At 35.7% G+C, this 17,773-nt stretch overlaps 1 protein-coding gene across 7 annotated transcripts; it reads right to left on the bottom strand.

Annotated features, from left to right (window-relative positions):
* Positions 1 to 349: 349 nt before the first annotated feature.
* Positions 350 to 16,277, bottom strand: LOC129277915 (mitoguardin 2-like). Of its 7 annotated transcripts, none has more exons than XM_064110092.1 (13): positions 16,147 to 16,269; positions 15,008 to 15,173; positions 14,237 to 14,491; positions 13,570 to 13,661; positions 12,824 to 13,057; positions 12,295 to 12,419; positions 11,264 to 11,423; positions 10,227 to 10,325; positions 9,202 to 9,336; positions 7,697 to 7,750; positions 6,721 to 6,837; positions 1,735 to 4,846; positions 350 to 1,511 (listed from the first exon to the last, which is right to left on the bottom strand). In XM_064110092.1, exons 2-12 carry the CDS (start codon positions 15,162 to 15,164, stop codon positions 4,703 to 4,705), a joined length of 1,572 nt encoding a protein of 523 aa, XP_063966162.1. In that variant the 5' UTR covers positions 15,165 to 15,173; positions 16,147 to 16,269; the 3' UTR covers positions 350 to 1,511; positions 1,735 to 4,702. The 7 variants fall into 7 exon arrangements, with proteins under 7 accessions (XP_063966162.1, XP_063966159.1, XP_063966163.1 ...); XM_064110089.1 differs by having other exon boundaries at positions 350 to 3,392; positions 3,482 to 4,846; positions 15,008 to 15,166; positions 16,147 to 16,268; XM_064110093.1 differs by having other exon boundaries at positions 16,188 to 16,266.
* Positions 16,278 to 17,773: the final 1,496 nt, after the last annotated feature.

A 17,773-nucleotide genomic window follows, 5' to 3' on the forward strand; every position in this document is an offset into this window, starting at 1 on the left:
TGATGATGATGATAAAGATGATGAGTGTGATGATGATAAAGAAGACAATGATAAAGTGAAGCTGATGATGTTAATGATGATGGTGATAATGATGATAAAGATGATGTTTATGATAAAAATGTTGATGATGATAAAGATGATGTTGACGATGATGATGTACTTGCCAACCCTGGTAGCCTGTAAATAGTATCAATAGCAGGGAAATTACCATCATTATGTCCCTGATTTATGCTTCTAAGTCTGAAAATATTTGTTCATAGATTTTCCTAAACATTTACGCAAAAGCTCTCTATATACTAAGTTTCTTGATCACTTCTTCAAAGAATAATGACCAAACAATTTCATGAAATGAGGAGTCTCTTCATTATTTATTTCTATATACAGACAATGAATACAACCAGGCATTCAATAACACAAGGCATGCTTTTATATTGCATAGGTACAATAGGAGGTGCATCAGGTAGCAAAACATTAAAAAATACTTTAATTGTCCACAAGATTTAAAACATATCTTTGTACTTTCATATTTCAAACATAACTTGAAATATTACAGGGTGAAGATGCAGCTGAGCAGAAAGGATTCAGGACTTTTCCCCTCACAAGTGTTACAATCTATAACAAATACTGGAATTCTACAAGAAATCAGAGCCAGCCAATCATATTGAGCCATTACAGTAGCTTTTAACTGTAGTTGGTAAATTGACAAGGATGAAAAATTTCATGAATCAGAGACTAGACCGGGTAGATACTTGATGTAGTAATCCCTTTGGCAGCTTATACAAGCTCTACTGCAGGGGCCATGACACCAGGGGGGGGGGGGGGGAATGAGGGCTTCAGCCCCCCCTTTTTCTAAAATAGTGTACAGAAACGTAAACATGACCATCTAATTGTGACGTTTTGCATGGTCAATCCCCCCCACTTTCAAAACTGTTCCACGGCCCCTGTACTGGGATGATGAATAAAGTGAGCCACTGGAAGGAGTGTCGAGAAGTGCAAAAATGATGATGGATAGACATAGCAATTTGTATATACAGTAAAATGTAGTGTGTACCTTAATCCATGTATTTCACTTTGCGTGAAACAAGCAATCTTTTTGTGATCTTTGGTTCACTATCATTTATTTTAACATATTTATTTATTTTCATTTCTTTTTCATATCCCCATTTATTTCCAGTTTAAACACTTAAGCCATTTGAGAATTTGAATTGAATTTGGGCTCAGTCTACAAAAATGTTTGTGTACCACAACTGCAGATTGTCCATGTACATAACAGAAACTTTATCATCAGAATAAGGCTCAAAAACTTTTAGATAATGTAAAAACATTGAACAAGCCAAGAATATCCTCCCTGAAGTTCCATCAATTAAATGCTTCAATTTTTGAAAGAAACTGATGGATTTCACTACTGCATAGGACACGTTGCACAGAGCCACCACTCACAAACACAAAATAGGTCTGCTTCTACGAATATTCTGAGCACATGGTATATTTCTTCACAATAGGTAGCTTATCTCTCCACCACTCTCCACCCAGGTGTTAAATGGGTACATAGTATGCCTAGCAATTGAGTCTTGGAACTCTTATTGGAATGCTCCCCAGGGGGTGGAGAAGGTGCATACATTGTGTGCGGGCATGCCAAGATCCGATGACCAGGGCAATAATATATCCGTAAAGCGCTTAGAGATGTCCTTCCGATGTATTAAGCAATATATAAAAGCGGATTATTATTATTACCTCACATGAATGTGAGAAATTGTCTTTGAATTCTGAGATCCTAGCTTCAAATAATGGCTGGCTCCTGGGTAATATTTACCATTGGTAAACACAAGATACAACTAGTGTCACCTGCTTGCGGTGTTCCGGTCTACACGGAGTACAGACAATATCTGCAGGTGCATGACCATCATTGCAATACAGAGCCGGCTGGGCGTAGCGGGGATAATACAAGAGCTTTCCAAGACAATGATTATACCATGGTATGGTTCAATAATTATCATGTCATCAACATCACAAAGCTACATCAAGGTGGGTATGCAAGGTAATTACTGATTAATGCAATCAAATTTCTGCATAGGGTGTGTCTATTTTGAAAGTAACGCATTGTATATCTAATTTGTAATCCAATAATTCATTTTATTTAAAGATTATATGACACATATTTTGTAAATTGACATTTTGAAAATTGCGCTCGTTCGAGCACTATGACACCGAACGTCAAAACCCTCAAATACGAGTCACAGATTTGGGCAATGAGAGGGCTCGTCGCAGATTTCTTCACACATGCGCAGGGCTCCCAAAATTCCATAATCTTGTATGTCCACATGGCTCGTCGCAGAAAACGAAAGGTCTCTAATGTCTATTTGAGAGTGTCTGAATATGAATATATCATCAATCTGTTATGAATAATTACATTTTAATGATCGGAAAAAAGGGTTTTCCTTTATACATGGGGTGGTGATCTTTTTGTTACCGGATTGCTAAGAACACTGGCATACAGATGAAGGAGCTTAGGGTGCCATGAACCCCCCCAAAAAAAATATAAATAATAATGGCACAGAAAAAGGGAGAAAAGGGTTGAAATATCATATTGTGTTATTTCTGAATATTATGTTAAAATCTATCACTGGTCAAAGGTGAAAAATGTTGCTCGCTCATAGCCTTTTAGAAATGTTGCCCCATACGCCATTGTCTGGCCCCCTCAAAAGTTTTGGCTCATTACGCTACTGGCTAAGAAGCATGGATGCTTGAAAGCAAGCAATAAGAAGATGGATGATTTAAGAGGGGGCAATGCTACTTGCTAGAGAAAATCAACTATCCCTAACCTCAAAGAACATAACAAATAGTCCCCATTCTGATGATTGAATTCATTCATATATTTATAATGGGCAAATAAAATCATCAATAGGTAGGCCTAGCCTAACTGTAACTTGTATTTTCACGATGATGAATATATAAAATACGATTTATGAAAATGTCCATCAGTTAACAATTTGATTTACCATGTCCCTACTGCCTGATTTGTTCTTTAGCAAATGTTACATGCCACAATAATCATTACTACAAGTATTAAACAAATAATGTGTATGTTTCTTTACAATAAGTAGTAACATGTGGATGTGGTCTCGCTTTCAAATATCAAAAGAATAAGCATTGTACTGCAGCAAAACTGATATTGAAAAACTCAATGAAGTTCCCTTAGTAATATTAAGATAGCACACTTATTGCACATGATTATTGTTGATTATATACAGAATTAAAATATCCTTCCTATTCATACATAAGGAAATCATTCATTCACTCTTGAATGAGAGCAGAACTTATCAACTATACAAGAACATTAGATAGTCAGTTGGCATATGAAAACTGGATTTTGTGACACCCAGATACGATATCTATATTATTCATATATTGGGTAAAACATTAATGGGAATACAATATAGTTCATGGAAAATTGGATATATTTCTCGAAGTAACCACATACAAAATAATTGAAAAGAATACTGTTTCTTTGAATGACCTTAAAGATGATGAACTAAAAAAGTATTAAGATTTTTCATTAAGGATGGTCAATTTGAAATAGCATTATATTTCTTTTTTTCAAAGACATATCATCGTCAGTTTTCATGAAGAAAGAATTGTAATTTGCTGCATCCCAAAATTGTGATTAGAAGTGGAAATACATGTAACTGTAATAAAGTGACAGCTTCTTGCTATCCCATTATGATACATTCTTCGCCTCAACCTAAGGATCGTTCGGACACAGAGAGCGGATGTTAAATTAACCTTATGAGGCAATATATGGAACACAAATTACATAACATAACCATTGTTTATCATAAAACTGGAAGAATAAGCAAACAACTGCTATCAAATTTCCCATGAAAACTGATGAAAATATTCCTCTGAGGTAATTTTGTATAATCATTTTTAAAGGGCCATACCTTATCCTTTTTAATTCATGCAATGAGTGACTTCTTGGTCATGACACAAATTTGAAAAAAAAATAATTGAAATATAAAATTACAAGAAAGACCCTGTTAAAATGAAAGCCAATAATAATGTTTAAGGTATAATTATCTATCGCATCCTATCGCAGATTAAGAGGTACACTAGAATGTGGCAAGTTCACTCATGGCATGAAAGCAATTAATCATTTGGCAATGATTTAATGACCAAATTAAGTCTGCACTCAAAAGAGAGAACTTTCTCTATAATTATATCAAGCGAAAGCTCATCACTAGTGACGAATGAAGTGGCTGAAGATATTATCTGCACATGGAGGTTTATTTAAACAAGGGCATTATGTAAAATTTATTTCTCAAAGGGGCAAAAACAGCTAAGATTTGAAAGCGAGGGAGCAAAGTGATCGAGCTGATCATGACAGCATTTTTTAATCAATAAGATGGAACTGTGAAATCTGGTGCACAATTTGAATTGATTTTCTGAAAATAAGCAATAAAAATGTTTTGAAAATTTCTTGAAGGGGAGGAGGACAACTGCCCCCATTCCGCTACCAAGCTGTGTACGGCCATGGAGTTTGGTGAAAATACAGCAAAATATGCAACAAGGAAAAGGTAGAAGTATTCTTTTCAAGAGGTGCAAACAACGGGTATTCATGACAACGAAGGTGCCATACTCTCCAGCCAAGGAATATATATATCTTCTGAGACTTCTGATATTTAAGAATATCTTGTGTCAACACTCAGCTTGTTGAATTCAATCTCTGGTTGATGATGACACCGTATTCCCTAGCCAAGGAATATATATCTTCTGAGAGTTCTGGTATCGATGAATATCTGCATCGTTTTAACGAGAAGATGGCTCGGCAAAATTGCATAACTTGGTCCTGCACATGTAAAGAAAAAACATTGCAAAATATATAAAGCATATATACAAAATGAATAACTTGGAATTCCTTTCACTTGATACTGGTTTACATGATGTATCACTAGGAATGTCATGTATCAAGATTGAAAACAAATATTATGAGACTGTTGCAAGAGATTATTTTTGCGCTCGATTGCAAATTTCTGTTGCTAGTTTACAATATGTTTAACATAAATAAAATAACAAGGGTAATTATAGTAATATGGTTGCACTTCTTGTTGCAAGAAAGAGACAATCAAGTGTAAATTTGCAATTAATTGCCAAACTTATGACTGATTGATTCCGGGGCCCAAATTCGACAATGAATTTGATAGCAAGTTTCGTTCCATGCCCCATAAGATTGACCAGCTAATTGAATTAAATACATTATTAATGTCACCAGTGCTTAAAGGGATGGTCCGGGCTGAAAATATTTATATCTTAATACATATAGAATTCACTAAGCAAAATGCAAAAATTTCATCAAAATCGGATAACAAATAATAAAGTTATTAAAGTTTGAAATTTAGCAGTATATTGTGAAAACAGTCGTCATGAATATTCATTAGGTGGGCTGATGATGTCACATCTCCACTTTCCGTTTTCTTATGTTATTACATAAAATCATATTTTTTTTCATTATTTCATACTTGTGTGAATACTTTGTCTCCCTTATAATGAAATAAGTTGCAGCAATAAATATCTAATGCACTAAATCAGTTGTCAATATAATTTTTCTAGTTCTTGGAGAAAAAAATGTGAATTAACCTAATTTCATATAATAAAATACAAAAGAACAAGTGGGGATGTGACATCATCAGCCCACCTAATTAATATTCATGACGACTGTTTTCACAAAATATTGCTAAACTTTAAAATTCAATAACTTTGTTATTTGTTATCCAATTTTGATGAAATTTTCGGCATTTTGCTCAGTGAATTCTACTCTATTTATTAAGCTAAATATTTTCAGCCCGGACCATCCCTTTAATATTTGCAATGTAAATGTTCATCTTTGTGGTTTTAACACATTTCACTCCCTACATGTATAACCTCAATTTCATTTTATAACAGATTTAAGCACCATCTTAAGCTTGATCACACGTGACTCTCGTTGAATTTCAACGATTTTTGTCATCTTTCTACTCTCAGTCACCCCCCCCCTCTTCTGCTTTTCATCCTCTCTTACCTTCTATGTTTGTTTTGGGGTTTGTCTTGGTACAAGACGCAATTCATTTTTCTTTAATGAATATTCATTTGATTTGTTATTTGCTTTAATTATTTGATCAAATCTTAGACCTCTTTGGTTTTTTTCTACAGCTATACCTAATTTCAATACTCTATCTATACCAAGATGTATGTACATATTATTTAATTGCTTTATTTCATTTTGAATTGCATGTTTTTATTCAACGTGTTGTAAAATGTTTTTATAAATTGGAATTGAATAAAGTTGAACTTGAACCCATGGTATGACTTCATATATTTCTCTGCTGTCACCATTCAGTTTTCCATTACATCTAATACTGCTTGTTTTAATTCTCCCAACTGACCAATTTTGATTTTTCAATCTCTACCCCAAGATTGGTCCACTATACCATGTGCAAATGCATTTAAAATTCACATGTTCACATAACCAGAAAACCTAAAAAGGTTAGGAGAGATAAATTGTAACTGGTTAGGTAGCCTTGTATTATCACTTCCTTTCATACTGTAATGTAAATGTCATGCTGAATAATCAACAAGTTAGAGATGGAAATTCAGACTGTCAATTTAGTCACACTCCACCCTGCCCCCCCCCCTTGATTTTGAGTCTTGAGTGCCCCTATAATGCCATAAGAACTTCATACATACCTTGAAGTAGATCATAAGTTTCTTCAACTCCTCGTTAGTTCCCATGAACCCCCAGGCTAACGCTGGAGTCATGTGATGCGATATACTGTACATCTTGGCTAGAAAACCATTGGGATTCTGGAAATATAAGAAAAACAATATTTCATTGTCCGAAATAGAAACCTAAAATAGAAATATTATGAAAATTCATTTTTGCCCAATTAATCATGGGCACGGCAGCCCCTGTGCAGTGCCAGAAATCCCTTAAATCGCTGGAAAGGGTAACAGCAACTCCTATCTTTTAAGGTCTTTTGGTCTGAAACAATAAGTAGATGTGTGTGTGTGTGGAACTGAGATTATACTGACATGTATCAATCAGATATGATTATCCCCCTGTTATCCCCCTCCATGTACTTGTATATTTTCTTTGTATTTTTTTTTCTCTTTCTGTATTTTGTACTTGCAAGTTTTTTACCAGTACTGGAAAATAAATTGAATTGAATCTGGGACTGACCTTTAACATCACCATCCAAATATGTAACCAGGGCTCGAACCTGGAACCTCCCTATTAATTTGTAACTTCCCCCATGTGGTTTGGATTACAGGTGAACACCAGTGTCCAGTTAGAAAGTGCATGAGGTTAAACCGTATCACATATAGGCCTCAACTTTCCTAGCACTATACACTATACTGATAACACTAGTTATGTTGGTAATACTGGCACAACTTGCCGCAGAGAATGTATGAGGTTCATACAGTAACACATTATAGGCCTCAACTTTCCTAGCACTATACACTATACTGATAACACTAGTTATGTTGGTAATGTTGGCACACTTTGCCGCAGAGAGTGTATGAGGTTATACAGTAACACATTACATGCCTCAACTTTCCTAGCACTATACACTATACTGATAACACTAGTTATGTTGGTAATATTGGTAAATTTCATGGTAATTTTGAGATGAAAGTCAAATAAGTCTGTGAAAGTCATTACCTGGAGCATTCTCCTCTTTGCTGCTAGTACAGACCAAACAGCCGTAGCAAGAGCCTGGGAATAGGGGTGAGAAATATGGTTGACAATTCAACATTACATATATCCAAGATGTATTTATTCAAGTTTTGAAAATGAGCATAGAAAAACAGTTTTATCTTACATGTGTATCTACATGTGTTTATAAATGTGTAGTTCTATTTAAGAAAGTAAATTGAATTAAAGTTTGAAATACTATTTCCCCTGCAACTGTTAATTTCAAATTAACTTCAGTATTGAACTCAAAGGTAATTTTGGGGGATAAATAGCCATCAGACCTGTTTATTTCTGTATTATTAATGTAATAACGATGGAATTCAACTAATTTGAATTTTAGAATGAGAAACACACTTACTACAGTGCGTATCAAAAAAAAGTTTACACTTTGAAAAAGCCCTGGGAATAAAAAAATATACCACATGTGGGTAATTTTTTCACATATAATCTTGGATTTGGGTCTCATCTATCCAATGAAAGTAAAGTTTTGACAGAATGTTACACTTGAGTGAGCACTGTCCATTTTTGTAAAGCTCGCAGAAATCTGTTTGCGCAGAAATGCTTGTTTTCACGTTGTGTCAAGGGGAAAGGGCGAAATCAAACTTACCCTGCGAAACATTTCTCATACATTTCCTTTGCACTTTTAGTCAATTGAAATAAAACGGATACGTTCAAGCATTTTGTAACAATTTTGCCACCCAAATTGAAATTTCAACACTTAGTAAGCACAACCTTTACCCTTTTTGTGCCAGCTGGATCTGAGGACATAAGTGAATCTGAACAAAAGTTTATATCAGACATCTCCAGCATTCTTTTCACTACGTTTTTATCATTTAAGGTGGGTTTACATTTGATTTTTCATTAATACTTGTTTCTCCACACTTTTCCCAAGCTAGACAGTGATTAACAAAATGGAAATCAAGCCAAAGCCATTTCATGTAAATCACAGTTCGGTGTAAAGAAAATATCGTCACGATGGCCTCTGTGCGTGGGGTGGGATGCAATGCACTCTTCAAAGTGTTTTTCGCAAGGAAACAAGTTTAAAAAAAGGTAAAAGATATCTTCAAATCAATTTTATTGGCTAAATTCCACGTGTTTTTCATGATTAAGGTCTACTTTTATTCGCATAACTATTTCAAAGTTCTGCGCAAATCATTTTTCATTAACTTTTCAAAAGTAAGTGGTGCTCACTCAAGCGGAATTATTTTTCGACAGTTATATCGTCATTTGCTTAAATGGATCTGTATGAATGTCAAAATGTGGAAAAAAGTTCAGGATATTACAAATGTGTAATTTTACAGGGTTTTTTCTAAGTGTAAACTTTTTTGATACGCACTGTATATATACATTTTTAAATTCCATTAGATAGTTCTCTGTTTTGAGCGACTATTTGAATTGAAAAGGGTGGGTTGGCTAAGAAATGATAAACAAGGTGATGGGAGGGAGGGTGGGGGGGTAAAAGAAGAACTCACTGTTTCTTTGACTCCATTAGATAACCATCTGTTTTGAATAACTGTTTGAATTGATGAGGGTGGGTTGGCCAGGTCATCAAAAGCATCAAGAAGAAAGAAATCCAACACAATGTCATAGAATGAAAGAAACTTCACCTGAAGAAAATATCAATAAAAATATATATATATAACAAATCTTAAGACACAAAGTTTGATACATAAGATTTTTTTTAAACAAGTGTTTCTGTTGGCCCAATTTAAATATACATGGAAGGGTTTACCAAGTCATTAGAAGTAACAAATGCAACAAGATGTCATAAAGTGAACAGGGTTTCCAGCATTTCTAGAAAACAAATTCCCTGATATTTAATTTAACCCATTTTTAGTTTCACATATTATCGTGCTATAGTGCACAATCATGCTTAAATTTAGAGGCCTTATTCAGGTCATGCAATATGGCTACTCCTACAGTAATCAAAGAGGATACATTATAAGTACTATTAGCCAGTCATCCAATGGATGTCATTTTGAAATGCAACAAAATATTAAAGATTCTGACTGGTTTAGATTTGAGGCATTTCCAAAATCCCCTGACTCTTCCCTGACTTAGGAAAAGGTAAAATAATATTCGCAGATGGGTTGGAATCCTGATGTAATGAAAGAAATCTCACTGAGAAAAAAACCCATCAACTTAAAACAGTTCATTACATATACTGCTTCATAGATGAGATTATTTCAAAAAATATAAAATAAAGTAATTCTGCTATACAAATGACTGGTATTAAAACAATATTCTTGACTAATACTGTAAGAAAATTTTGAAACAAAATATTTCCATGTTCCTGAACACTATTACTACTACTATTGGTACACAGGCGATGCTAGAAAAGCAGGTATTGTGGATGATAATAAACTTTTAAAATTGGATTATGTTTCAACATTTCCATTATCAGTGAGAATTATTCAACTCTTCAATTATTTGCAGGACTACAAAAAGATTTTCATTTTCACCAATGAAAGAATTCATATGTGAACGGTTTCCCTACCTTCCTTCCATAAAGCTCCTGTTCAATGTCTTTCCAGCTGCCTGGGTCTTTCACGTACGTCATCATCTCATCATAAGCCTTAATAAACCCTTCTGTATCCTGGAAAAATCCAAACAAGAACATATAGAACCATTATATGTATCTGATTTAAAACAAAGATATTATGCTTTTGAAAATGGGAAGGCTGATTTTGTTTTGTTTTGTAATAGAGAATAAAAAAATATGGTTCAGTCAAACCTGTCTTTGTGGCCACCTGTCTGTGGTGAAAACCTGTCTTTAGTGGCTATCTAAATTGTCTCCCACTTAAAAGGAATATTGTGTTATCGAACCTGTTTTCCTTTTGTAGCAGGTTTGACTGTATAACGTCAGTTCACTGATCTATCCCACTGCAGATATAGCAATTACCATCCTGTAAACAAACTATCGGTAGACCTACAGCTGACATGCTTTACAGGAGAATGTGTTATCTGACAACTTTCAATTATATTTACTGGATGAGAAGAACAAGTGCCATACCACTGCTATTGTAACTGTCAGATAAAACAGACTTTGCTGGATAAAACATCAAACAAGTTCTTTCATGAAATGCTATCCAGATGCCACTTATGCAGATTTGGATGCCCCCCACCCAAAAAAAAATAGGCATCACTCACTAACTTTATACCCATTCACATAAATATATTCAGTAGGTGGTCCAAGGGCTGCTGCTAAGGGAAGGTTGGAAAAGGGCCAGGTTTTGGCATGCAAATGAAAACTCTTGATTACTTGTATCCGACTTCATTGACACATATCAAATCATGGAGCTTAGGACAATCAATAGAGATGGATATCTTTTAATAACCAATAGAAAGTGTTATGGCTCAGTGGATAAGTCTGTGGACATTCAGCACAAGGTTTGGGCTCAAATCCTATCAAACCCTATTTACACGGGTTAAGTAAATGGGTACCCAGTAGGCAGAAATTCCTTGTATGCTTGAGCACATGATAGATGGAGCTTATCCAAACGAGGAAGATGGCTGAGAACATATAAGACTTACATAATTTGCATGCCACAGTAGATCGGCAGTCAGTTGAAGGCCTACATCTGAAAAGTAATCTTTAACCGTGCCATCTTGGAACAAAACTATGGTGGCTTGGCGAATACAGTGTAACTTGGCAAGGAAATCTTCATCACTCGAACACTGCAAAACCTCAGTTCTATTGAAATAATACAATACAAAGTGATCAACTTACGTTAATCACAGCAGTTTCTCATGATACAGCGAATACAGTGTAACTTGGCAAGGAAATCTTCATCACTCGAACAATGCAAAACCTCAGTTCTATTGATATAATTTATAATACAATACAAAGCAGTTTCGCATGATACAGCAAACTCAAAACTCAAATCAGAGAACTCTGAAAATATGAAGGATTCCACAGGAAACAAGTTTTACCACTCCGAAAAATGAAAGAAAAGTGAAAATCACAGCAAAATCTTAAGTCTCCAGTTTTCCACAGTATTGAAAATAGAAAATTCTACAGAATTCAGGAGGGATCCACAAAATTTAATGGAAACAAATTCAGCCCCACCCCCCCCCCCAAAAAAAAAAGCAATGAATTTTGAAAATTAGTGTAAATCAAGAAAATCAATGCAAAATCCAATAAATAGTCAACATTTTGTTAAAATCATGTTTATATTGATTGTGCTCTTTCATCCTGCTATATTACCAAGGAATTCAGCTATATTTCTCGAGAGTTATGAATGATCTGAGTAACAGATATATTAATAAATCAAACCTGTACTGTTAGAGATTTGTGTCGCAATTGGTTATCTAAAGTTATACCACAATTTTAGACCAGAGTTCAACTAAAACCCAAGTTTAGAGTACGGGCCACTTTGTTCAAATATGGTGCACAAAAAGAAAGAACTTGTGAATTTTAAGCTTCATGCACTCATGCCTCAGAAAACTATCAAACATTGTGTGGACAAACTGATAACATCATAATGACATCATTGTGAAAATGTTTATATCTGAACAAGCCAAATCCGATCGATCATATTCTTTATTTCTTGTTTGCATCCTACCTTATTCTTCTTGCCTGAACACCGCCCTCTTTGACCACCCTTAGAGCTCGGTGATAGAGCTCAGGAGAGCTTTCATCCCCGGAGAAGAAGTTCAGCTCACTCGTGAGTGATGAAAGGTCGTCCAGCTTCCGTTGACACAGGAAAAAATATAAGACTTTGTAAACTGATGATATCAAATGGATAATTTATTCAACTAATATACTTAATTGAAGAGAAGTTTAAAGATTTATGAAAATGTCAGTTTAAATGATTGATACTTTAGTGCTTCGAGTTGTGATCTATCGAAGTTGGTGCCTTTATTGTTTTTTGGGGATTTTTTTTTTAAATATCTTATATTCTTTTTTTTTTTGTCATTAAGGAAGCGTTCACATGAAAAAGGTTGACTGTAAATGACCGTCCTTTAGATACCATCAAGCAATGTCCCCCAAAATAATAAATGTTCGATAAAAACACCAAAAAGTGCTGATATATGCTGAAAGTCCTTTTCACTGGCTGTATATGACATCCAAAGACGTCAACGTCTTCTTACCTCTGCTGCCGAAACAAAGGAGTCTGAGTCTGATGCACTGTCGCTCTTGATACTCCGAGAGAATTCCCGGTCCCAAGATACATTGCTCACATGGCTGATGTCTAAAGAGAGTTCGCCGAGATTAGAAGCCGATAACCTGTTGGCGGTATCGTCCATCTCTGGTCGGAGACCGTCTGCAGCTTCAATTAACTTCTCCAGCTGACAGATGAAGTTGGAGTCTACCGGCTCCTGAATCTGAAATACAAACATCACAAAATATGCTTTGAAATCAATGGCCAACCAATTTTACATCAGACAGGAAATCTTAATATTACAATGAACCTCTATGCAATAAAGCAGTTCAAATACATGGGACATCGTCAACGGGGCAATAAGATCTCTATTTTTTTTCTCTCTCTAGTTTTTGGGGAAAATCTCCTTTTTGTATTAATGGGTAATCCACCAGAAGGTATCCTCTCTGATACAGCTATCTTACTCAGAACAGTGAATCTCAAATGGATGACAATTCCATAATACACAGTGTATGGCAGTCAGTTTTAATAACAATCCTGAACATTTCATCTTTTGAGATGCATATCATCCTTATTTTCATTTTCCCTTTCCCCGCTCTCACAGAATTGCAGCTCATAATGAACGTATATCATGGATTGTCAGACTCAGCAATATATCGTGTTATGATCAGTGATAATTTGCTGGCAATACTCGACTACCATTAAAATAAAATATCGACCAGCACTATTCTGTACCTGTGCCTGTCCATCTATTTCAGTTTGTGATTGATGTTGTACATGAAGAGCAGTCCTCCAGTAGCTGATGGCTCTTTCAAATGCTTCTTTACCTGCAAGTAAAGCAGTAATATCAGCAATATTTATAATTCTCAAAATCATAATGGCCTACACAAATACCTTTCTACAAAAAAGAAAAAGGAGTATTTGCCTACTCCATCAAAAGGCAGTTAATACCTCATCACATCATCATTGCCATCATCATTGTCCTCATCACATCATCATCATCAACATCATCATCGTCATCATCATCAACATCATCATCGTCATCATCATCACCATCATCATCACCATCATCTTCATTGTCGTCAACATCATCATCATCATCATCATCACCACCACCATCATCATCATCATCATCATCATCATCACCACCATCATCATCATCATCATCATCATCACCATCCTCATCATCATCATCATCATCATCATCATCATCATCATCATCATCACCATCATCATCATCATCACCATCATCATCATCATCATCATCATCATCATCATCATCATCATCATCATCATCATCACCATCACTATCATCATCATCATCAATATCACCATCATCAGCACTAAGTATCCTCATTATTTCAAGACTGACAAAAAAACCCAAAGAAGTAAAATGACAAACCTAGATTGAACATTCCCTCCACCGTCATCAAATCCGATGTGTTGACTGGTGTCAGAGCTCCACTGCCCGAACTGGCAGCTCCGCTACGCAGGGTGCTGACACTAGACAAGGAGCTGATAGAACTTGCTTTACTAGCCCTGGCACTAGATGAAGACTGTGCTCTCATAGGAGGTACTCTCTGTTTAGGAGCCGTCTTGGGGGAACTGGTCAGCTGACGGGAGTAAGGACGGGGCTGCTGATTGTTGCTCGTAGTAGCTGAGGAATTAAAAATGATGGTGTTGTCTAAAACTCTAAATGGACTACTGGTTGAAGTCAAGAAAGTAATGTCAGAGATTATTTCGACAAATTGCATTTCCCATGTCCTTCAAAAATTGGTACCCTGACAACACTCAATAGTATATTTTCATAATCTCAAGTTAAACATACATGCAATCATGGAGATCTTTCATGTCATAAGGGAAAGGACTTGTGTGTGAGGTATGTTTGACCACAAGTAGTGCAATTTGTTGGCCGTGAGCTATATTTGGATTGAACTATGCAAGATACAATTGAGTTCACAGAATATGTGATGCTTCTGGTTTTAAATAAATAAACTTGAACTTGGTAATGTTGATCACCAACCAATCAAAATCAAGGATTCCAGACAAGTTACCTTTGGATATATACTCTCTCTCTCTCTCTTCTGTTTATAACTCTCTGTCTCTCTGCCTTTCTCCGCTTTAGACCATGGTGGATTTTCACCCATCATGGCAGCTTACATACACATCTTACCTGCATTCGAAAAGACATTTGTTATAGGTTTGACCATGGTTCTGGGTTGCTTACGACGTTTACGTCTTCTGAGAAGGCTAGCCGTGACCATTAGTCCTGTGACAGTGACAGAGAATGCCACTGCTAGCATCACCTTCGTCTTTGTTGATAGAGGCATGACTGCAGTCTACAAAGAAAAAAAATATTCACAACACTTCAATAAAGATGACAGCTCAAGAATGTGATGTTAAGTTATTCTTTTTTTAGTATCAAAAGCTTAAAATGTGTGGGAAATAAATTAAGAAAAGAAACTATGGAATTACAAATTGAGATCATACAAACTTGAAATATAGAATAAGGAAAAAGCATTAAAATTCAGAACAAGGCATTCTATAAGATGAATAGAATTAAATGAAGAATCTGATAGTGCTGAAAATCTAGCTTTGATCCTTATTATGGAGATGTTGGCCTTTTAATAATCTTCGCAAAATTCGTTATCATGCCAAGTTGCCATTGAATCCTTCAGACCAAGTGATATACATCAAAGATTCTCACAAACTTTTTAGGTGGCAGTTTGTTAAGGTTGTTAAAGATCGTGATGTTGCATGAATTTTATATTTTTCCCCCATAAAATCCCACCTTTGTCACTCGGAATATCAGAACGAGTTCACGGTCTCGAAGTTCGGGCAGGTGGAGCGGTAGAGAAGTGGAGCCTGCACGAACTTCGCTCGAGGTAGGGACTTGTATGCTGCCTCTCTGAATGATTGGGGCAGAATCCTTTTATTATTAAAATTTATGCCTGACAAAGCACTTTTTACTTTTAGTTTGATTTTGGGCACTTTACTCTACAGCCGTTCCCTTTAACACAATATTCGGAAAAGCGGTGGACATATTGACCTTGAAATGTGATTGAGAGACTTGCTATGACATTTGCGAACAAGCACTGGTGGAAAAATTTGCTCAAAGTCGGCTGGTACGAAACTGCACTAACGCCAAAATAACTACCAAAGATAAAGAATGACATCACAACGATTTCAATGTGTGGGACCAAATACAATTAGGTAGAGTACTTAGCCAAATCAATGCATTTTTATGAGCATATTCACGGACTCATACACACATTTACATGACTCACTGAATGATTATGATAATAAGCTTACTTAAAGACTGTAGATACCAGAATATCCCGCCAAAAAGATACCTTAAAAATGTTGATTTTGGAGTCGCAGCAAGCGCCCGGCGGCGTTCATAGTTTATGGTATCTTATAATCTTCGAAGACTTTTCAAAGGGGCGGATTTTTTTTTTACATACTGTGCCAGTGTTCCACAGCTCCAAAATAATTTTCCCGAAACCGAGTCCCAAATTTCCTGAAATTCATAGATATTTCCTGGAATTTTCAAGTTTGATTTTAAACAAAAATCGGGCAATAATACAGCGAGCCTAAATTTGCCGTAGGTTGCCAAAATCAAGGATTTTAGCATTTTTTTGTTCACACCCTCTTTAATTTAAATACTAACAAAAATGTGAGCGCGGAGCGCGAGCGGAAAATTTTGAGCGACGACTACGTACGGTATGGATGTAAAAAAAATATTTAAATGTAACCTGAATATTGATAGTTTATACGTTTAATTGTTGTGTAATTGTAATTTTCGGATTTCCCGAAATTTCCTGGATTTTTTTCATTTCCCGAACCTCTCCTGGAAAAAGTCAAAATTTCCTGAAATTTCCCGAATTTCGGGAAGAGTGGAAACACTGTAAATAAATAACAGTGCATTCAGTGCAGTGCATGTGGGCATCACATTTAGCTGGTGTACGCGTAACAAAACGTGTGCACAAAAATATATCCCCCAAGTCCCCTTACGAAAATGTCGTGTGGTATATCTGTGTGGTACCCGGCTTTACCACACGAATTACCACATGAATGTAGGTTACCACATGGTTACCACATGAACATCTGTGGTAATTTTCCATATCCTTGTGTGGTAACGTCAGCTGGTAGCTGTGGTAATTTGTTGTCTATGTGGTACTTCTGTGGTAAATCAAAATTACCACATGAATGCATGTTACCTCATGATGCCATTGTGTGGTAATGTAAATTCAAATATGTGGTATTTGTGTGGTATTGTTATATTTCTGTGGTAAATCAAAATTACCACAGGAATGCATGTTAATTACCTCATGATGCCATTGTGTGGTAATGTAAATTCAAATATGTGGTATTTGTGTGGTATTGAATACTTCTGTGGTAAATCAAAATTACCACATGAATGCATTCACCTCACGATGCCATTGTGTGGTAATGTAAATTCAAATATGTGGTATTTGTGTGGTATTGTTATACTGTTGTGGTAAATCAAAATTACCACATGAATGCATTTACCTCACGATGCCATTGTGTGGTAATGTAAATTCAAATATGTGGTATTTTTGTGGTGTTATGCTCTGCGGTAAATCAAACTTACCTCATGAATGGAATACCACATGATGCAGTGGCGTAACAGGGGTCGGTGGCCAGGGGGGGCAAGAGCCAAACATTTAATTCCCGGTCATATCATGGTATGAACAGGCTTAATGGTGTAATGAAGCATGGACCTATTGTGATAGGTCCATGAATGAAGCGACTATTTTGAGGGGGCCAGATTTTGCGTATCGGGCAGAAATTGTCTTTTTTGTAATGCGAGCGAGCGAAGCGAGCGAGCAAAAATTTTGACATTTTTAATACAAAAATCCAATTTTGTGATAGATTTTGACATGATATATTTCACTCTTCTCTCTTTCCATTCCCT

The sequence above is a fragment of the Lytechinus pictus genome, chromosome 15, assembly GCF_037042905.1.
Source record: "Lytechinus pictus isolate F3 Inbred chromosome 15, Lp3.0, whole genome shotgun sequence".
NCBI lineage: Eukaryota > Metazoa > Echinodermata > Echinoidea > Temnopleuroida > Toxopneustidae > Lytechinus > Lytechinus pictus.